The 23480-nt window shown below is 33.2% G+C and overlaps 1 protein-coding gene across 1 annotated transcript in view; it reads right to left on the bottom strand.

Moving 5' to 3' along the window:
• The window catches only part of LOC132737417 (zinc phosphodiesterase ELAC protein 2-like), a 29397-nt gene extending 6235 nt beyond the window's left edge, over window positions 1-23162 (bottom strand). The window contains exons 1-12 of the mRNA XM_060724702.1: window positions 23062-23162; window positions 21464-21527; window positions 20220-20366; window positions 16820-16884; window positions 11777-11835; window positions 10753-10813; window positions 9869-9923; window positions 9359-9512; window positions 8706-8939; window positions 5379-5578; window positions 4451-4541; window positions 332-473 (exon numbers count right to left, since the gene is read on the bottom strand). Of these exons, the coding sequence (XP_060580685.1) occupies window positions 332-473; window positions 4451-4541; window positions 5379-5578; window positions 8706-8939; window positions 9359-9512; window positions 9869-9923; window positions 10753-10813; window positions 11777-11835; window positions 16820-16884; window positions 20220-20366; window positions 21464-21527; window positions 23062-23115 (1326 nt within the window). The 5' untranslated portion in view covers window positions 23116-23162. The remainder of the gene's footprint in view (window positions 1-331; window positions 474-4450; window positions 4542-5378; window positions 5579-8705; window positions 8940-9358; window positions 9513-9868; window positions 9924-10752; window positions 10814-11776; window positions 11836-16819; window positions 16885-20219; window positions 20367-21463; window positions 21528-23061) is intronic.
• Between the last annotated feature and the right edge of the window lie 318 nt (window positions 23163-23480).

Genomic DNA, 23480 nt, shown 5'->3' with positions numbered 1-23480 from the left:
ATTACACAATTTCTCCGCCAAGAGAGTGACTAAGTACTTATTCCATATGATTTCAGCAATAGGAGACAAATGACAGTCAGACTCAACAACTTAGAACCATTCAGCAACCCCTTGATTACTTATACAATGCTCTTCCTCCTTTGTTAAGTGGGCGGACATGGAAAACTTAAAAGGGATGCTTTCAAAGACTGCAAAGATTCATAAATACATATTATTTTCATTTTTAAGTTAGAACAGCATAATGATAAAATTATTTCATGTTATGTTAAGGAAATATACTGGTTTTCTCCTGCCAATCCACTTTTAAAAGAAATTTTATGAGGTGACTTACCCCATGATGGTCAAAGTGTAAATGAGTGATAAACACTCCTTTCAGGTTACGTAGAATATGTTGGGTTTTTTCCAGCCCATACATCTGATACATTTGTAGTAATGTTCCTTCACCACAGTCCATTAAAAAATACTCATCCTTCCTGTGAAAAAGAAACATAACACTAATTAGAAAACTAATTTTATGGGGTACCTTTGACTTAAATTACTTAGAACTTTGTAAGCATGATCAGAGATCGGGAAAGAATTTTTGCAGATGAGACTATGTCTCCACCTATTGGAAAACTTATGAGACATTTTTAAAAGTTATGAGACATTTTTCAAAACTAATGAGACATGTTTTTCATAATGATTATAAAGTACCGATAAAGGTCTAAAATGTGTATTTTGACTTTTCCAATCCATGACAAGTAAAATGTAGCTGCACATGTAAAAGACCCTGTATAAAACAAAGTTTTAAAAATTTATTTGGAAAAAAAACCATTTAATTTTAATTAAAATATGTATTCTGGACACATTCAATATTGTATCTGTTTCTCATGCAACATAGAATCACCCTGGAAAAAATAGCTACAATGTACTTGTTTGCCACTTCTTACTGGCCAATTTCAATTGGGTAAGTAGGTAGGTAGGAAATTTCATCAACAATTACAGACTTACCACTTGAATCAAAATAATTTGGTCCTATTTGAATGAACATTATGGTTTAATATACATACTAACATTATATGTGTTGTTGTTATTTTTTGGTGTATTTTTTGGTGTCAAGCAGTTTGCTTATTTGCTGAAGATAAATTAGGTAAAAAGAATCATCATTAAAATGAATCCAACATTTTATAAGTACCTTTCCATAACATATCAAGTAATATATGACGTAATGTGTAATTTGCACTGAATGGCTCCTAAGTAGCATTCATTGTTGTCTTTTTTTTTTATCAAAGGGACTCACAGCATTCAGAAGTCATGCAGTTCAGATATCTGATTGGCTAGTGACCTGTCAATTATTGTAGTGATGTAATAAACATCACTTCAGCTCATGTTTCACTTTGTTATTGTTAAGTTTTCAAAGGCAGGTTATCATTACCTAGATTTACCGCAGATTATTCTGTCAGTGCAACTATAAATAGTTACACATTTTTTTTTCTGTGGATAAAGTTTGAAGTTACCAAACATGATTTTAAACACAAAAAGGTTTGGATTATTTTTGTTAAGGAAGGAAGATACTAAAAAAATTAATGAACTTTTTAATCTAATATTTTTTTGGACTGACGGGTTTTGAATGTGTCTGACAGAAACGGCAAACAATGGAAGAATGGAAGCTAATGCTTTAATAACAACAAATGCATGGAAAATCTTAACTTTTGAAAATTATTTTGGACATTTAAAAACTGAATGCCTTGCTTTCGACAGAATATTACTGATATTTCAAACAGAAAAGCATAAAAAATTGACGGTGCTAACTCATAGCTATTGACTTGTACCACGTAGTGTTGGCAGATAACTGGCTTAAACTGGTTTAATGCAGATAATTAGTCCTGCCTACTGTACCTGTAGGCGGAGCAAAGAAATTTGTCACTTTGAAATTTATTTGATGCCGCTAATTGATTGACAAACAGTAAGACTTTCATGCTTTTGCTGAATTTCTTGCAGGTCAAATTTGCATGTCTCCTCATTGTTTATTTATGCAACCTAATGTCGTATCTGCAGGCTAATCAATGGGACTAAATAATTTTAATGCGACTATGTCGCAGGTCGCGGGACTTTCCCGATCTCTGCATGATAAAATTTTCAGCCTGTCTGTAAAAAGATTCTTAACAAGAGCAATCAGTGATGACATGTGACCTCATGACAGCCAATTGCATTTTGCAGATACCGTGTAGCAGGAGACACAAAATATCATTAACAGGCCAAAATTCATCTTTTATTCAAGGACCATAACTCCGTCAAAATATATAAATGTGTGAAAAACTCTATGTCCCAAACTGTTTTAGCAAATGCAAGTGAACTTAAGTACATGTGTGATGTGTATTATCCAATAGAATAGAGAGAACAAAGCAATGCTCCGCCCCTACTGTGATAGTGTATACGCTTCTCAGTTGATATTTAGACTGAACAGAATTGACCTCGAACTTGATTAGCCATTTAAATGAATATGTAAAATGTTTATTTCAAATGAAAAATAATCTACAGAAAGCATCCACACTTATGAAATTTTTAGTGTCAGGAAGAAAGAAAATCAGTACAGGAGTTTGAAAATGTTGGAAAAATGTCAAACATGTAGATCTACATGATGGATAAAAACTGATCAGAAAGTCATTTTCTTAACATCTATTTAAATTAGGGATGGCAACGAATACCAAAATCAATACTCGAGTACTCGGTCATTTTTCCGATCGAGTACTCGGTTACTCGGATGAATTTTATATGATCTTTAAAGTTTTATTATCACACAATATCAACACAGTCTGCATCCTACTTTCGTTTTCTATTTTAATTCATAGAATTCGTAACTATAAATAGGACTGCAAGAAACACATATATAAACATATGAAATGTCAATGACAGCATTTATTATATACCTACAATATTTCTCCCTAAAATACAGGATGAACTTAAAGCGCAAATACGCTTCAACGGATAGAAAATTCCGTATTATGTTAGCGACAAATACGGTACCATATATGGAAGTGCGGGACTATAGTTGACGTTGGTTCGGATCTTAGCTGTGTATAAACGTAGCATTTAGAAACGGAAACAAAAATTAAAAAATACGTGGCCGGTTTTGCAAAAATTACATATTCATCCGTCGGTCATAAATTTATTTCTTGACAGCTACATTTCATTTTCTGAAATTTCTTATAGAAGTGTAGTATAATGAAAATCATTTACAATTCAAACGAAAGTGTATATAATAAAAGGAAAAATATGTTGTAGTAGCTTTCTGAGCCTATGCATTTTTCTACGCGCAATGTTGGAAAATTGACCTTCGGTCTCGCGAGATATCATTTTTTCCACCGCTGCTCGTAGCAAAATACAAAGCTACAACATGATATTCCGTATACATTTACGTTTTTAAAATGAACAAGTTTCGGCTACAAACTGTCTAATATTTATAAAGGTGCTTAAATATCATAAGAGGCCGAATGACGTAAACGACACAGGACTGTGTTCAATCCCATACGCGTGTCAAACTGCTGATCGCCTCGTTAAATTTACGATATCATTTTCACACCTCTGCAAGGATGTTTTGATTGCATTTAACAAGTATTTATATGGATAATTGTACATTTCCGAATTTCTGAACTAATATTTTTAATTCGCAAAAAAGTAGAAATTAAATTTTTTTTCCCGAGTAATCGAATATCAATTTTGTTAACCGATATTCGGACGTTCGATCGAGTACTCGGTTAACCGGTTACTCGTTGCCATCCCTAATTTAAATTATCGGAAAGTTAAAATTATTAAACATTTATATAAATGTAGTTAAAAACTTCCCCACTGCAAAGGAAAGATTTTTGAGTTTTTCTCATGCTTTGTGTCTTAAGAGACTGTTGCATTAAGCGACCATTTTTTGTGTTTCCCTTGTGTGGTCGCTTAATACAGGTTTAAGTTGTAGTTATTTCAAGGAATGACAAAGTTATGGACCATACATAATAAAATTATAAATAAACTCTTATCTTTAATTTACTAATAATCTTTAAATGTGACTTACAGGGAGGATCTTGCTCGTGACACATCCACTTACATTTGTGCCAAATAATTCTGAATGACGACTTAAGACCACAAAGACAGTACACAACAACAAGACTTCCTTTTTGGCCTATTTTTTCTATGTATGACCATGACCTTTCAGGAATTGGCTTGTATCTTGTGTATAAAGCAGTATCTACCCTGAGACTCTCCTTCCCAAGCTTGAGTCAAACTGTTTATGATGTTAACAATGCCGGTGTTACAGTTTTGCAGACTTTCCTCACATCATACAGGTTTACATAAGGATACCATCTTTATTTTCAGCGAGATAATGGGTTAAAATGTTTTGATGATAAAAAGTATTTTACTCCAGAATATTAATCACTGAAAAGTTATAGTAGTATTCGTAGAAGGAATAATACCAACATACCTAATTTGTAAAAGAATACTGCTGGAATTCCTGAATGATGATGGCTTGCCACTGCCAGTGCCCAGAAACACAACCTCTGGATAATCTTTATCTGAATGAGACATTCAAAACTCATGCATAAATCGAGTGTCACCGTACTTAAAAATAATCAATGCTCTTCACTCAAATGCTGCTAGGAATTGCACTTACTATTGATTTTTGATTTAATTCTAAGAATATGTGTTTATTATCCTTTGTAGATTTTTCCATTTTATTTGCTTCACTTGGCTCTATGTAAAAAAATTCAATTTTAAAGTTTTAAGGCTTTTTGATACCAGTGGAGCTTTCAATGTCGACAAAACCATTCATCATTTTAAGGATTGTTTGTTTGTTTCATTTTATGCCTTTTTCCAACAGTATTTCAGTCATATAGGCAGGTAGTTTCCTAACCATCGTTCCTGGAGAGTGACACCAGTACTAGACTACCTTCCTCCGCGCTAAACTACCAAAGCATCTCCAGGGGATCGAACCTACGCCAGAGAGTAACTGGATTAGAAGTCATCGACACTAACCCCTCGACCCTGGAGGCAGTATCATTTTAAGGGAGGCAGTATCATTTTAAGGGAAAATTCCAAAACACGGACTGACTGAATAGCAACCAAAGTAGAACATGATCGGACGACATGGAAGTGCTGACAGATCTTGAACTGCACTGATTGCATTCATTAATTCCACTCAAAACTCTCGGATTTCAGAATTTAAATTAAAGTCATAGCTTAAAAGTGCATAAATGTCACCAGGCAAAGGACAAGGATCCCTCAAATTAGCAGGAAATGTATTTCTGATATAAAAGATTGAATAAATGACGCTCAAAAATTAAATAAATCATCTGAAAAATTTTAATTTAAAAAAAGAGAAAAATTTAGTTTAAAATATGACAAAGTGTTACCTTCAGTAAGGGCCTCTCTTGCATTGAGCTTTTTTTTCAAAAGATTTATTTCATTTTCAACATCTGAAACAGTCATATGTTTCAGGTTGATAGAATGTTTTTCATAATCTAAATATTTGATCACTTCAAGAGACTCATTCACGGCCTCCTCCTTCACGTTGTGGAAATATTCTTCAGCATCATAGTATGGCAAACTATCCCTACAAAAAGGGTAAAAAGCAATTCTAAGAATAAACTTTGTACAATACAATGACAGGACAGTGTTTTTTTTATTCTGGCCCATTTTGTTGATCAATGTTAGTTCATGTTCCCAAGTCCAACAAGGGTGCCATAGTCACAAATTACGCCCGTTTACGAAAGCTTTAGATGGAGATGGGCGCATTATGAATAAGTGTTATCTAGCAAGCAAGTTTTTATTCTTGGCACTGTGTTGTTAAATGAACCTTAAAACAAATCAGTAGGGAAGATATGCATGTAGGATGTGTGACCTTGACCTTGGTCGCAGGGACCTGAATTTTATGCACGGCACTCAGCCTCACAATGATGAACATTTGTGCCAAATTATATTGAAATACCTCTATGCATGTAGAAGTTTTGCTCCAGACAAGCGTTTTTTCTATGAGCTCTGTGACCTTCACCTTTGACCTAGAGACTTGGTTTCATGTGCAGGGCACTACGTCTCATGGTGGTGAACAATTCTATAAAGTAACATTAAAATTCCTCCATGCATGTAGAAAATATGCTCCGAAACATCTGGATATTTAATCATCTCTAGTGACCTTGACCTTGCAAATATTAACCTATATTAAATGTGTCACACCTGTAGTCATGATAGTTACCATTTGTGCTACAATCAATCAATAAATGATGACTAAATGGTCCCTATACACATCTTCAAATTTTTATCTGAACTTTGACCTCTATGTGTAACCTTGACTTTGGTCGCAGGGATCTGAATTTTGCGTGCGACACTCAGCCTCACAATGGTGAACATTTGTGCCAAGTTATATTGAAATCCCCCTATGAATGTAGAAGTTTTGCTCCGGACAAGCATTTTTCAATGAGCTCTAAGTGTGACCTTGACCTTTGACCTGGAGACCTGGATCATGCATGGAGCAATACATATCATGGTGGTGAACATTTCCATAAAGTATTATAAAAATTCTTCCATACATGTAGGAGATATGCTCCAGACAAAATCTGGATATTTCACCATCTTTAGTGACCTTGACCTTGCTTAAATAAAAAATGGGAATTTTTTCAATGTTTTAGACAAGTTGGGGAAAAACTGACAACATTTTTTATACATGAAATAAGGGAAATTAAGAAATCAAATATTTGGTTCATTTAACTCATTTCATATTTCAATCGTAAGCAAAAATTAGTTTGGATTGCAAGATTACAATGTTTTATGGCACAGTGCAGTTAAATGTAACAAAATGATAATAATTTTACTTATTTTATTTTTTGTTCCTTGAATTGGCCATTTTCTTCTTGGAATTCGGAGGGAATAAAAACATACTTTTTATACGCCTGTTTGAAAAACGGGACGTATTATGTCCGCCCCTGGCGGGCGGGCGGGCGGGCGGCGTCCAATTTTGTCTGGAGCATATCTCCTACATGTATAGGGATTTTAATGAAACTTCATAGAAATGTTCACCACTATGAGGAGCAGTGTCGCGCACATGAACCAGGTCTCTAGGTCAAAGGTCAAGGTCACACTGAGGGATTGTAACACAAATGGTCATTATCAAGACTATGGCTGTGATACATATAATTTAGGTCAATATATACAAGGTCAAGGCCACTAAAGATGATGGAATATCCAGATTTTGTCTGGAGCATATCTCCTACACGCATGGAGGGATTTCAATGAAATTTCATAGAAATGTTCACCATTATGAGAAGCCATGTCACGCACATGAACTAGGTCTCTAGGTCAAAGGTCAAGGTCACACTTAGAGCTCATTGAAAAACGCTTGTCCAGAGCAAAACTTCCACATGCATAGAGGGATTTCAATATAACTTGGCACAAATGTTCACCATTGTGAGGCGGAGTGTCGCGCACAAAATTCAGGTCCCTGCAGCCAAGGTCAAGGTCACACATAGAGGTCAAAGTTTAGATAAAAATATGAAGATGTGTATAGGGACGATTTAATCATCATTTATCTAGGGATTGTAACACAAATGGTCATTATCATGACTACGGCTGTGACACATGTACTTTAGGTCAATATAAGTTTTGTTCTCGGCTTTTACAAAAATACCATTCTATTTTTACCAAGTGGCCACTTCCTTACCTGTGAAACAAAAGCTGTAGACTGTAAGCAGTTCATTTAAAAGGCCAGCCATGTTTTTTTTCTGAGCACTTTGGGAACATGACATTTATTTTTTTTTTGGGGGGGGGGGAGTGGGGGGGGAGGTTGGTCATGTTCCCAAAGTGCTCAGAAAAAAAAACATGGCTGGCCTTTTAAATGAACTGCTTACAGTCTACAGCTTTTGTTTCACAGGTAAGGAAGTGGCCACTTGGTAAAAATAGAATGGTATTTTTGTAAAAGCCGAGAACAAAACTTGAGAAAATCTCTTAAACCAGTAAAGCTATTAACTTGAAAACTGAAACATATATACTAATATATGCATGTAATGAGTCCGAACCTGAGCTTTGCACATTATCACATTAAGGTTTACATTTGAGACAAGTAATTTCAATTTCCTTCCATCAGAAAAAAATTACAGCAGAGTATGAAATTACTGCAGACGAACAGATAACTAGAAGCTTAACATTATATAAAATGAGCCATAACTTAGTCTTTGTTTGTTTGTTTGTTTCATTTTACGCCTTTTCCCCAACAGTATTTCAGTCAAATAGGCGGGTAGTTTCCTAACCATCATTCCTGGAGAGTTACATCAGTACTAGACTACCTTCCTCTGCGCTAAACTACCAAATCATCTCCCGGGGATCGAACCCACGCCAGAGAGGTAACTGGATTAGAAGTCATCGCCTCTAACCCCTCGACCACCGAGGTGGTTTCATAATCATAACTTAGTCAAAAATGCGATGGAACATTATGAAACTTGGCCTACTGTGGGCTCTTGTGCCCCCTTCACATAAATCTTAAGTTTCAAGTTTATACCCTAACTGATTAAAAATATATGAGGTGGTATAAAATAATTGTATCAATATCTCTGCAGTATCAAGTAAAGTATTCAATAAATTAAAGATTTTCTGTAAACCATGGATTTATAAACTAAAATTCCTTCCATATTTACTTTTGAACCTGAACCTCTTTTTGGTGAAGTTGCTATTTAAATACAATATACTATTACCAATTAAAGCCCTCATCTTTTTCAGGTCTGATGGTATATTTTAGGCCAGGACATGCTTGTACTATTCTGCCTGTAGTAGGAGTAGGTCTCATATTGTAGTTATACTTTCCTTGCAGGACAGGAGATATTTGAGCATGTAAGCGATTCAGAACTGATTGAAACATTTGACTTTTATGTATATACGGACCCGGCGAGTCCTCGTTCATCATCAGGTGAGTAGTTTCAGACTGGAATCTAAAATAATAAAACAAACTATAAAACTTATGTTACAAAATATTTTTACAGCAATGGTGTTAGCAACAGAAAATGGAAAGAAAAAAAAGAGTCGAAAACCATGGTTTATTGTGCAGTTTATTCAGTTAATAATACAAAACTGTGTAATCCCATGTACTTATTGTATGATCAAAATTATTACAAGATACTATGTCTGCCCAGTTTGTTTGTCTGTCTGGTTTCTTTTGCAAACTTCAACACGATTTTAGTCATTTCTGGGTTTGGGTTTTTTATCCACTTAAACAGCTTCCATGGATGACTAGCCAGTGGTTACCAATTTCTCCGCAACTGACAGCCTACTAATCCAACATGAGCTTCAAACAAACATCATACTGAAAATTGCAGACATGCTTTAGATAGGTACTTATAAATTCACTCACCTGTCCATAAACGCCTGGTAGCCAGGATCAGTTATCAGAGCTGCTGGCGCCATATGTATCATTAACACAGGTTTAACATTATCTGTCTGCAGGTCTAACAACTGTTTGTTTGTTATCAAGGACTCAAGATAATCTTCTGTAGGACAATCCAACACTGAAAAATAAGAAACCAAACTCTGTCATTGTACCAAAATGTGTAATGGTTCAAAATTAATACTTGTTTTTAACTAAATCAAAAAAATTTGCCTGATGAAGAGTATTATATTACGCGAAACCTAGTTGCCAATAAAATCTTGAACCTTAACCAGGTGTTGTACGTGTGCTCCTCAGCTTTATTATCTTATTATTTTATAAATCAAATTAAGAATGAAAGCTATTTTATAAAAGATATTCTTAACATTTTTTCCTGTTTATTTCTTCACTCTTTATAAAATTGTAACAACATTATCTTTAATTCTTATGTAGAAATTGTGCAATACTTGAGATTAACAACTACCTACACCTTCCTACCTACTATGGGTCCTGCAGCAGTTTTATAATTAGTCATTACATCTTTAGGATGAATCTGAAATAAAATGAACAGTCACATATCTCTATTGCAGATGCTGCACTTTTTTTAAAAAAAAGTTTGGAATACATTAAAATTTGTAACAATTCATCAATAAATCATTTTTTCTGCATGTGTGAAATTTTAAATATTAGTTATACTTTAAAGGTCATATGGCGACTTTCCAATTTTACTTAAGCAGGAATAAGACCTCAGGTGCCCGTCCCTGCATTATTTCAGGCACAAGCAGAAACCTAAACAGAACCACAAATGGTTAGTAAGCTAGTTGAATAACTTTCTTGCAAGATTCGCACTCACAGCAGGATTTTACATGACACGATTTTCTGTGTTTGTTTGTTTGTTTGATTGCGTTTTACTTCACAATGACACAGTACAGGTCATATGGCAATGTTCCAGTTTTTATTGGTGAAGGAAGACCTCAGAAGCCCTTCTGTATATTAATTCAGGCATGAACGGGCACATGAGTAGCACCACATACATTCCATAAGCTAGCTGGATAGCTTCCTCGCATGAGAGAATCTAGAGTCCCTGGTGGTATTTAAACTCACAGCGGTACACAAAAATGTTCAAGCAGTCCGACAGATTATTCATCAAGTCTGCACCATAGAAAACAAGAAACATTTTGATTAATTTCTTAAATATGTATCCTTGGTTGCCGTATGAAAACAATTTGATATTTTGTGGTATTTCCTTGTCAATCAAATCAGTAGCCTAATTTCTGTGACCCATTTTAAAGACAGTTGCAGCTTAAAGCAAATATATACTCATACTTTCAGAGTTTTACATCACTAAGGAGTAATAAAAAGATAATTTCATAATTTCTTACAACTCGTCCATCTTCTAGTGTCACACTTTTACCACTCACAAGCTGTTTTATCCATGGACCACTGTAAAGAATAATATAATTCTGTGATATTTAAATCCACTTAACAAGTTTTTTTTAGATTACTGTTCTCCAAAATACTATAAAATTCTCCTCAATAGAGACCTTTAGGATATTATATAAGAGTTCAGAAAGTTGAAAGGTGAGTAGTGGAGAGAGACTTAATAAAAGGTTCAACTTGACACTTAAAATTTTTTCCATCAAAATGGCTGGGCTTTTAGAACTTCACTTACTAGAAGCCGAAAGTGATTAGTGTTTTCCGCTAGTAAATTTATATTCTCATAACTAATGCAATCACAGATTGCAATTCAAATATCTGTTTGTAAGGTTGAATGTATATCATTATTAATCAATAATAGCAACCAATTATTTCCCCATAAAAAAGCAAACTAATGTGGTAAAACAAATGGAAATGATAGCCCTTAAACCATTCACCTGAGGGACATTCAAATTAAAAGAGTGATATACTACAAATGAGCCGCGTCATGACATAACCAACATAGTGCGTTTGCGACCAGCATGGATCCAGACCAGCCTGCCAACCGCGCAGTCTGATCAGGATCCATGCTGTTCGCTTACAAACACTATAACAAGTAGAGAAACTGATAGCAAACAGCATGGATCCTGATCAGACTGCGCGGATGCGCAGGCTGGTCTGGATCCATGCATTATGTTGGTTTTGTCATGACACAGCTCAAATTTCAGTTATAAAGTCATTCTCGTATAATCCTCAACATGTTGAATTTGTGTGATAGAGGTGTACAGCTTACATTTTTGTGGCTGTCCTATATCAATTTTGAGGACATCGTAACAGAAGCTATTTAGCCAACAGTATAGAGTCTGGTCAGACTGCAAGGAAGTGCTGACTGGCCCGGCTCTTTTACTGTAGGCTAAGGCTGATTTACCTTCACTTCCAGCAGGTTAAGGGACTTAGTTATCAAAACACAAAATAACAAGATTTACTTACCTGCTAATGTTTAGCTTTAACATCTTACTAATATCAACATTGGTTGAAAGATTTGCCAGCTGTAGAAAAGAATATGTGAAAAATATAAAAAATATTTGCATTTAAGGGCAAAACAGTTGATCAGTAGAATTAGGAATACCTTAACTCCTTACCAAAATGACTTTAAGAAAAATATCTAACAATTTTGTATTCTCACAATCATTGCCTGAACAATGTCAAAACAAATTATCATTATCCAACATGAAATTATCAAATTATGTATACAATGTCATAATTCAATAAACAAATTCATTTGACATGTCATTACCTTATTATCAAATTTATATGAACAATGTCATAATCTAATTATCATATTCATATGAACAATGTTATAATCTAATTATCATACTCATATGAACAATGTTATAATCTAATTATCATATTCATATGAACAATGTCATAATCTAATTATCATATTCATATGAACAATGTCATAATCTAATTATCATATTCATATGAACAATGTTATAATCTAATTATCATATTCATATGAACAATGTCATAATCTAATTATCATATTCATATGAACAATGTCATGAGCTAATAATCTTATTCATATGAACAATGTCATAATCTAATTATCATACTCATATGAACAATGTCATAATCTAATAATCATATTCATATGAACAATGTCATAATCTAACAAGCAATTATCATAGTATTGCAAGCAATCCATAAGTCCCCTACCGGTTAGAATCCCAGCAACATTCTGATGAGCCATTGGCCATTCAATTTTACCAGTGAATGAATGACATGAATGAACTTAAATCTTTTGAGTTTTAAGTTTGTCTATATCACAGTAATGTGTTAAGTTTCCCAACCTAGTAAGGAAATTATGTTTATACAACAGATAATCAAAAGGTCCAATTTTCTCAGGATGAATAAGAATAACTTATGTTTCAACTTTTCTCTATTTTAAGTAAATTTGTTGGAAAAAATCTTTAAAAGTGATCTCAGGAAACAGTTTTTATGAACAGACAGACAGACATACATACAGACAGACTGAAGGAGACTCTTAAGGAATTTTTTCAAACATCCCTGTTACCAAAATATAACATATTTTAATGCAAAATTCTTAAAGAGAAGATAATTCTTGAAATAAGGATGCTAGATTTCTGAACATTGTATTATATGATGTGAGTTTTACTTTAAGTTTAAAGATATCATTTATGGTCACAAAGAAGATAAGTAAAAAAAAAATAGCAATTTTCAAATATAGCATTAACTTTAATGTTTAGTAAGTAACAAAGATGAAAATTAAAAAAGAAATATAATGTAGGAGTTGATAATGAATGTTTATTTTGAATTTGAAGAAAATCCATGAAGAAAAAATTAGAAAGTTAAAGAATGAATAAGAAAAATTCAAAGTTTAAGGAGGAGATAATTCTGGAAATATGGATTCTAGATTTATAAACCTTGTCATATTATTATGATGTGGGATTTAAAAGTAAATCCTATAAGGACTGAAGAAGTTGGAGTAAAAAATACCAATTTCTCGAAAAAAATCTAAGTTTAAGGGGGACATAATTCCGGAAATAGTCTTGCTAGAGTGTTTAACCTTCTCAAAAATGTTGAGTGATAATAAGAAACATATATATGAAGTTTGAAGTAGAAACATTGAGAAATAAAGAAGTTATTTAAAAAAGACAACATTTTTTTCATAAAAATTCTAAGTTCAAGGGAGGTAATTCTGAAAAGTTTTGTGCTAGAGTTGTAATCCTTGTCACATATGATGTGGTTGATGACCAGAAACTTATATTTAAAGTTTGAAGAGAACATCTTAAAAAATGAAGAACTTATAGTGAAAAAGCTTAAAAATTTAAATCAGAAATCTTGAAATTCAGTTTTTTTGTTGCCATAGCAACCAGAATTTTCAACATAGGAAGAAAAGAAAAAGATGTGCATAATCTCAAGACTGCCATCTACCCATATTTCAAGTTTCATAAAGATATTTTCAGTACTTTTTGAGTTATCACTGAAATTCCAGGCTGTCAACCAGGTCTTATCCAAAATAAAGGAGGAATATAGGAATATTTTAGCTGGAAATATAGGAGTTTTTGGACCATTTTGAGGCAAAAAATAGGAGTTTTCAACTTTAATTGTTTAACTTACAATACCAATGCTTATATAAATGTAAATTATTCTTACCTTTACACATACTGTTTCTACAATAAAATGTCTACTAGGGTTTCTTAATCAGACAAAAATCATAATTGATCATCGAAAATAATCGAACATTCTTTTTCAATCATTGATTATATAATCGAAATATTTACAATAACAAAGTAAATATGTACAATGTGCATATCATACTTTAATATTTATAAGAATTCCATTCATATTCTATATTTTGTGTAACTACCACTTAATTAACTGAAATAAACTAGTTACTCATGCCATTTCATCTTTGAGTAAAATATTTAAATCAAATAAATTCATTACATCTATGAAATTATTATGTCTCAATTCGAATAAAGGAATGAATAAACTATGTATGGGAACAAGAGAAGTTGGTCATTTCTTAACAAAACTGCCAGTTTTTTTTTAATGACACTATATATTGATATTGTAACCATCTGTAGTTTGTAGAATTTTATACACAACATTTCTTCTTTGTTTGAAGTCAAAACATGTTTATTTCATATTTACAAATAGACTGTGAATCAATTTTCTAATGTCAAATTGGAGCATAGTAAGTCTTTAAACTAGAATGCCTCACTGTCAGTTATTAACCTCATGGTCACCAGTATGCTTTCCCATTCATTTTAATGAAAATTATTGGGTCAATCAAAGCTGGCTTTAATTTAAAGTGTTGTTATAATACAGTGAGTCACTTAAGTAACAGCAAGAAGATAAATTACCGATAATCGATTATTGAACTTTGTATTTGATCATCGCCGATCGGTCCTATAAACGATCAATTATACTCGATCATCAATTAATCCCTAATGTCTACCGTATAAGTGAAGGAAACTATTAGCTTTGAACCACAGCATCAGCATCCTGGCAGAAAGTTACAGCAATGCATGACCATCATCTGAATGGTCACCTGAAATAAAGTTTGACATACTGATGCACTGCTTTTCATGGTGACCATGCAGATGACTATGAGGAGCACAGCAGCCTTGAGCATAGTAATGTGATGCTGATGCAGGCATTGACATTCTCTTACCTGTAAAATACAAAAGGCCAAAAGCAGTACCAAAATTTAAATCTCTTTGAATTCCTCGGCAATATATTTTTTAAAAAATATAGGAAAAATATTCAAAATATAGGAGAATATAGGAAAAATAGGAGGTTTTTTAAAATATAGGATTCCGACCCAAAATATAGGAGTTTTATAGGAATATAGGAATTGGTTGACAGCCTGAAATTCTAAGTTCAAGGGAGGTAATTTTGATAATTTTTGTGCTAGAAATGTAAACCTTGTCACATATGATGTGGTTGATGACCAGAAACTTATATTTAAAGTTTGAAGTTAACACCTTAAGAAATAAGAACTTATAGTGAAAAAGCTTAAAAATTTAAATCAGAAACCTTGAAATTCAGTTTTTTTTTGTTGCCATAGCAACCAGAATTTTCAACATAGGCAGAAAAGAAAAAGATGTGCATAATCTCCAGACTGACATCTACTCATATTTCAAGTTTCATAAAAATATTTTCAGTACTTTTTGAGTTATCACTGGATCCAGTTTATTTGTTAAATTTGCGATATTTTCAGACTATTTGTTGCCATAGCAACCAGAATTTTCAAAATAGAAAGAAAAGTAAAACACATGCCTAATCTCCATACTGCCATCTATCTATATATCAAGTTTCATAAAATATTTTCAGTACTTTTTGAGTTATCACTGGATCCAGTTTATTTGTTAAATTTGCGATATTTTCAGACTATTTGTTGCCATAGCAACCAGAATTTTCAAAATAGAAAGAAAAGTAAAACACATGCCTAATCTCCATACTGCCATCTATCTATATATCAAGTTTCATAAAATATTTTCAGTACTTTTTGTGTTATTGCGGGATCCAGTTTTGTGGACGGACAGACTGACAGACAGATGGACGGAGGGTAAACCTAAAGTCCCCTCCGGTTAAACCGGTAGGGAACTAATAATCATATTCATATGAACAATGTCATGAACAATGTCATAATACTATTATCATATTTGTTTGCAAAACCATGTCATAATTATCTTTTGGAACAATGTCATAATCTAATTACCATATTCATATGAAGAATAATAACCTAATTATCCTATTTATATGAACAATGTCATAATACTATTATCATATTTGTTTGCAAAATCATGTCATAATTATCTATTGGAAAAGGTATAAAAAACACAGCTACACATGGTGTGAACACTTGTCTGTTAACATAACCACTTTTGACAGTTAAAAAGGGGCATAGCTCAAAAATATAGCTTTCAGAATTATGACCCTTGTCACTGCACCTTATCAAGATAAGCAAGTTTTACATGTATTATACTGATAACTTTCAAAATGTTTGCATAAAAGGCTACATTATGATTAAAAGTTTAATGAATGAAAATAATATTTCATAACTAAATGGAATTATCAACAGGAATACATTCTGTCTTATGTAAATTTTGCTTCTTTAGGAGGAGCAAGTAAATAAAATGTAACAAAATTCGAGAAATTTTACATGACATCATGAAGAAGAACACATGACGCTATGTGGCAAAACAAGTAAAAATGACTTAAAATCACTAAAAAAAATGAAATAAATAGAAACTTTGTTTGTTTTACATGCAAGATAGAAATATATTTCACTCATGAACACCAGCTTTGCCACTCATAAAAATATTACTGGTGTTCGTCACTCGTAAAAATATTACAACTTGTGTCCACTGAGTGAAATATGTTCTGATCTTACATGCAAAAAACCAACAAAATATTCTCTATATAACATCTTGTTGTTTTTTTCTTAGAAAAAGACAAGCTAACAATATCTACAGTATTGGTATATGATTTACTTACCTTTATTATATAGCACATCACCGTTTTCTTCCCGTTTAATGCAGTTTCATAAATCCCATTTGATCCTACATAGGAAGTACATGAAAAGAATTGTGAAAAAAGTTACAAATTACCACCTAAAAATACATTCTAGAAACACAAGACAATATTTCCCTCTAAAAAAGATTGACCTCTCTAAACCATAACAATGTACAGAATAATGAAAACTAGAACTATCACTAAATGTGATTAATACCCCCACAAGACTGCGTCGGAAATGAGGATGTTACTAGTAACAGAATACCTTGTAAAAGAATTGAAATATAGAGTTATGGTTGTGGGCAATTACAGATAGTTGTGGTTCTTATATGTTGCATTTCCTTTCAATGTGGTTGGCCATTGATGAAGTTTAATTGAATTACTCTGTTATAAGTCCAGAAATACAAAGAAAAGGAACAAAGGGCAATAACTCCATAAATACTGAAGATAGAATTATCGTTCTTGTGCACTGCACTTCCTCTTATTGTGCTTGGCCATTGTATGAAGTTGTTTTGAATTCCAACCAGTACGTTTTAAGTTATGCTCCTGACAAGGAAAAGTATCAAAGGGCAGTAACTCTGTATTTTGTCAAAATGGAGTTATGGCTCTTGTGCACTGCACTTCCTTTTAATGTCCTTGACAACTGTATGAAGTTGTATTGAATTCCAAACAGTAGTTTTCAAGTTATGCCCCGGACAAGGAAAAGTAACAAAGGGCAATAACTCTGTAATTAGTCAAGATGTAGTTATGGTTCTTGTGCACTGCACTTTCTCTCAATGTGCTTGACCATTGTATGAAGTTATATTGAATTCCAACCATTAGTCTTCAAGTTATGAACCGGACAAAAAAGGCAATGGAAAAGTAACAAAGGACAATAACTCTGTAATTACTTTAGATAGAGTTATGGTTCTTGTGCACTGCACTTCCCCTTATTGTGTTTGACAATTGTATGAAGTTGTTTTGAATTCCAACCATTAGTCTTCCAGTTATGGTCCGGACAAAAAAATCAATGGAAAAGTAACAAAGGGCAATAACTCTGTAATTACTTTTGATAGAGTTATGGTTCTTGTGCACTGCACTTCCCCTTATTGTGTATGACAATTGTATGAAGTTGTTTTGAATTCCAACCAGTAGTTTTCAAGTTATGCCCCGGACAAGGAAAAGTAACAAACGGCAATAACTCTGTAATTAGTCAAGATAGAGTTATGGTTCTTGTGCACTGCACTTCCTCTCAATGTGCTTGACCATTGTATGTAGTTATATTGAATTCAAACTATTAGTCTTCAAGTTATGGTCCGGACAAAAAAAAAGTAATGGAAAAGTAACAAAGGGCAATAACTCTGTAATTACTTTAGATAGAGTTATGGTTCTTGTGCACTGCACTTCCCCTTAATGTGTTTGACAATTGTATGAAGTTGTTTTGAATTCCAACCAGTAGTTATGCCCGGACAAGGAAAAGTAACAAAGGGCAATAACTCTGTAATTAGTCAAGATAGAGTTATGGTTCTTGTGCACTGCACTTCCTCTCAATGTGCTTGACCATTGTATGTAGCTATATCGAATTACAACCATTAGTCTTCAAGTTATGCTCCGGACAAGGAAAATGCAACGGACGTCTGGACCGACCGACCAACCACCGGGTGACTCCTATATACCCCCCCAAACTTCGTTTTTGGGGGTATAATGAATGTTTAATGACACAATACATGATGTCAGATATCCGAGACTTCAACAAACCAAATAACATCAAGAAAAAAAAATCAATTTCCAATCAATGAGTTTCAACAAATATCTATATTGATTTTCTTTCTATTCAGCATGTTAGAATAGAAAAGGAAATCATTTTTTTTATCATACATAATCGCCCTTCAATTCATTCTTGTCTTACAATCTCTATTCACCCATGATTTATGTATGTGCTCACCTAAACTCAGTCTCTACAGTATTCTACAAGAACACACAAAGTTTATTTTTTTCTTCCAAAATTAAGCTTCATGCAGATCTCAATTTTTAGTTGGCAAGTATAACAAAAATTGTTTAAAGCACATGTTCTTATATCTTAGTTTTAACAAAGGATATTGACTTGAGCAAAATATTGACAAAATATTCTCAAAATAACTTAAAAATCCACAACAAGAGAGCCAACAACATAATTTCCTTGTAAAAACATATTCAAATTTCATATATGACCTTGATGGTTAAGGTCATTTAAAGGTCAAGGTCATATTTGAATTAATTACCTAGTCAATTCTGTCTAAGGTTTTTTTTGTTCAAGAATTAATCAAATCCATAAATAAATAAAGTTATGACAATTTACGCAAATTTTAATAATTTGACCTTGACGTTAAAGGTTAAAGTCATATAAGATTAATGCAACGGGGTTTTATCATAAGGGTTTTTTTGTCCAAGTATAAATCAAAGCTGTCAAAGAATAATAAAGTAATGACATTTCAATCTAAGCTAAATTCAATATCTGACCTTGACATACAAGGTCATTTATAGATCAATAAGAATTACTTAACATGTCAGTTATATTTTGAGTGTTCTCTTGTCTTAGTTTAATGGGAATCTATAATAAATAACAAGTAATGACCTGTGTAGAAAAATTCACTTATCTGACCTTCAGTGTCAAGGTCAAAAAAGGTCATGGTCAAGTTAATTACATCATCTTTAATATCTTGTTCCAAGGATTATGGTGCAAAAGTATGAAGGTAATCCATTCAATAATTACAATTATAGCCAATTATAGTAAAAAACTGAAATTCCAATAATTTGACCTTCAAGTTCATTTATAGGTCAAGGTCAAATTGAGATTGATCTTCTTTAAGACATTATCCTTAAGGTAGTTGTGCTCAATTATGAAGACAATCCATTCATTAATAACAATGTTAAGCCAATTTTAGCAAATATCAAGTAAAATTCTTTGAACTGACGATCAATGAAAAGGTCACGGATTAGTGCAGGTAAAAATCAATTTAGTATGATCTTGAAGGTCTTGTCCAAAAGGATTTTTGATTCCAAGTATGAAGTAAATCCATTCATAACTAACAAAGTTATAGCCAATCATAGCAAAAGTCAAGTAAAACTTAATGGAACCATTTTAACAACATGGGGACAACCCAAGGATCATTCCTATAAAGTTTGGTTACTGTGCAGTCATTGGTTTCAGAGGAGATCTTGTTTAAAGTAATTATTGACGACACACCACGATGCACGACGGACATTGGGTGGTCACAATAGCTCACCATGAGCACGTTGCGCTCAGGTGTGCTAAAAATAATGGCTACTGTTGAAGTTGGTTGACTTCAATGGCAATGTGTACGTAGCATTAACTGGAAATTTCTCTTAAAAAAAAGCTGAGCTAATTAAAACTATGAAATACCTTCAATTTCATTAAAAACTTTCTTCTTAAATGCCCAGCTATCATAAAGCTGTGGTGTCTTTCCATCACATGCAGCATGAAGTAGTTCAACATATTCAACAGTTAATTGATCATCTTTAAACTTTACATCTTTTATACCACGCTGCTCTGTAACAAAGAACCTTCATAAAACAACACATTAAATTCTTATATCTTAGGCTTAAAGCCGCACGCCTCCAGATTCATGTTTATTTTCATAAAAATTTTGGAAATGTATTTAAAAGTAAAATAATTAAGGTGAACAAATAAAGTAATTTACATATTACAATCCAAGAAAAATCCAACATATGCAAAAACAGCCCTAACTAACGCAGTAGAAATATGGTGATAAAATACTGCAAAATCGGTCATAAACCGCTTAAAACATGTAAAATATAACTTGGATTTAGAATGATTTTACCATTCTTAAAAATTTAGTACATTTTTCTCAATATTGATTTTCTTGAAATATTTTGGCTCATCTTGAGGTGTGCTGCTTTAATATTCTTGTATACTTTTTTCTATTGTTATGAAGGTGAACAAGAGCACCATAAAGTGGGGAAGGCAAAGGGGAATATACACGGAATGCAAATTTGTTTACGTAATCAAAAATAATCAGAGATTCTTTCAATAAACTTGTCTAGAACGTATTTTATATTCATCATAATTATGATACTAAGTGACCACCATGTGATCAAAAGTGTAAGATTATTTTATATAAATTTTGTTCAGATCTAATTCATTGATACATGCCAAGTTACTAAGCCACTAGGCGACTTAGAAGAGACAATCAAAATGCTGTGTTTACAAATTATTTTCTTTTTTATTACTTCCCTTTATTTAATCAGACAATTCACCTTATCTTCATGTTTTGTACAAAAACGTAATAATTCCCCCTCCCCCCCCAAAAAAAAAACAAAGCAGAGCCATGGGGCATGGTCTATATTGACCCCAGGAGCATGATTTATATAACTATTGCAGAAGTCCATATGGCAATGCTTCATGCCAAACATTAAATATTTTCAGGTGAACTCCTATTTATTCTTATTAAAATTATAACTATTTTTGTTGACCGATAAAATTTCCCATTTCCTTCCCTACCTGACAACATCATTGAGTTTTGATCAGAGCTGTTTTAATGTAATTTTAGCATAATAATGACCGACCTGTGATTAATTTGTGAAAATATTTCTATGTAAATAACCCATAATTTTCAGTAAACTTACCACAAGTAGGAAAAAAATTCCGTTTCTTATCTGAGGCAATCACCAGCATAGCCTTGACTTTTTCCTGTAGAAAAGAAAACACAATAATTAATAACATACAGCCATTTAATCACTAGCTCACAAAAAAAATTCAAATTTTTGTTAAATATCAGCAGCAATAGATTAAATGTCTTTTTTTTTAAAAGCTGATTTTTTACTGTTGCACCAACATTGTAAAGGCTGTATTGTGACTTTCCAGCTTTAGTGGTGGAGGAAGACCTCAAGTGCTCCTCCGTACATTATCACCTGCAGGCACCTTACTAGAGCTACCGTCTTTCCAAGCTAGCTTGATAGCTAGTTTCCCTGCATGAAAGAAGCCAAAGTCTGTAGCAGGACTCGCACCCAGAGCCATGAAGGGATCAACTGAGCCGCGTCACGACAAAACCAACATAATGGGTTTGCGACCAGCATGGATCCAGACCAGCCTGCGCATCCGCACAGTCTGATCAGGATCCATGCTGTTCGCTATCAGTTCCTCTACTTGTTATAGGGTTTGTAAGCGAACAGCATTGATCCTGATCAGACTGCGCGGATGTGCAGGCTGGTCTGGATCCATGCTGGTCGCAAACCCATTATGTTGGTTTTGTCGTGACGCAGCTCAACTATGTTCAAATCAAGACTACAACTTTTAATAAAGGAGATAAATACTCCCTAGCCAGTGCTTTAATGCAGAATGGCATTCGGAACATCCTCCGCTATCATAATAACCTCCGATTGAATACGTATTGAAAGTAGTTCAACCACATGGATTTAGATGTAAACAAAGACAGAGGGTGTAATTTTTAATAATGTATAACAATTGTATGTATGTATTTGACATCCACAAGAAAATTATTTTGTAGCGTCGCTATTTCCTCTACTTGTTACTAGGGTTTGTACGCGACACAGCATTGATTCCTGCATCAGACTGCGCGCATGCGTAATTGATGTACAATTATAACTAAATCCAACAGGTAGACATTTTGTACTTTAGGTTTCTACAACCAAAATAATAAGAATATAAATAATGTACTGTACTGTTTACTGTTATATCTGTAAATTTACTTAATAATAATACAGGCGGACTTTTATTTGATATATTGGTATAAATTTAGTCTTCAACTACTAGCAATAAATTACTTAACTATTCATTTGTTCTAAGTTTCTTAGCGTTAGACTGAAATACCATACTAATTCTGTGTATTCTTACTATTGTGTTTGAGGTCCTTGCCCGAAGACTGACAGAAAGGGCCAAAAGGTTGCGATTGGCAGAATGGAGGGCAAGTATTTCTTTATTTTCATTTTTATATATTTTTTGAAGTATTAAAGTTGTAAACCAATTATCTGTTCATGGTTTGCATATAAAAATAAATAAGGAAGTTGTCATGAGCGGGAATTAATATATATAGAAATGTCTCAAGAAAAAAGTGAGCTTCATGCGCAGTTGGGATTCCAACAGAGCCAGGATCTTTGGATTGACTGTCTGGTAGGATCATCCATTCATTACCATAGTCATGAGGGATTTTTAACTGTCCATAGATCTTTCAGATTAATGTAATTAATGCATAGAATATACTTGCCACAAATGATGGTCCATGACAACGAAGCACTTCTTTAGTGGGATTCGTAGACATAGAAGAATGAATGAAAAAAGCTGAAAATGTAAAATTATATCGGCATTTTACTTACAACCAGTCACATATATCCTTTTGGTTAAAAAAATGTTCACAAACTTTAAACCTGTTTCTGATGTGTTGTACTTCTTTTTCTTCATTACAAGTGTAGTTTTGAATTGTTTCTTTGGCAGGGAATTAAAAATGAGGATTTTATGTGTGAACTAAGTTTTTCCTCGAGGAACTTGATTAACTTCTACAAATACAAATGGAGATCATTTAACCTAAAAATGATATTTTTTATTTGGGTTTTATGTTGCAGCAACACAGTAAAGGTCATATGGTGACTTTCCAGCTTTACTGGTGGAGGAAGACCCTAGGTGCCC

Source organism: Ruditapes philippinarum, unplaced genomic scaffold (genome assembly GCF_026571515.1).
Source record: "Ruditapes philippinarum isolate M1 unplaced genomic scaffold, ASM2657151v2 ctg2056_1_1_1_1, whole genome shotgun sequence".
NCBI classification, from domain to species: domain Eukaryota; kingdom Metazoa; phylum Mollusca; class Bivalvia; order Venerida; family Veneridae; genus Ruditapes; species Ruditapes philippinarum.
Note: the sequence above shows the minus strand (reverse complement) of the source record. Positions and strands in the feature narration are given on the sequence as shown.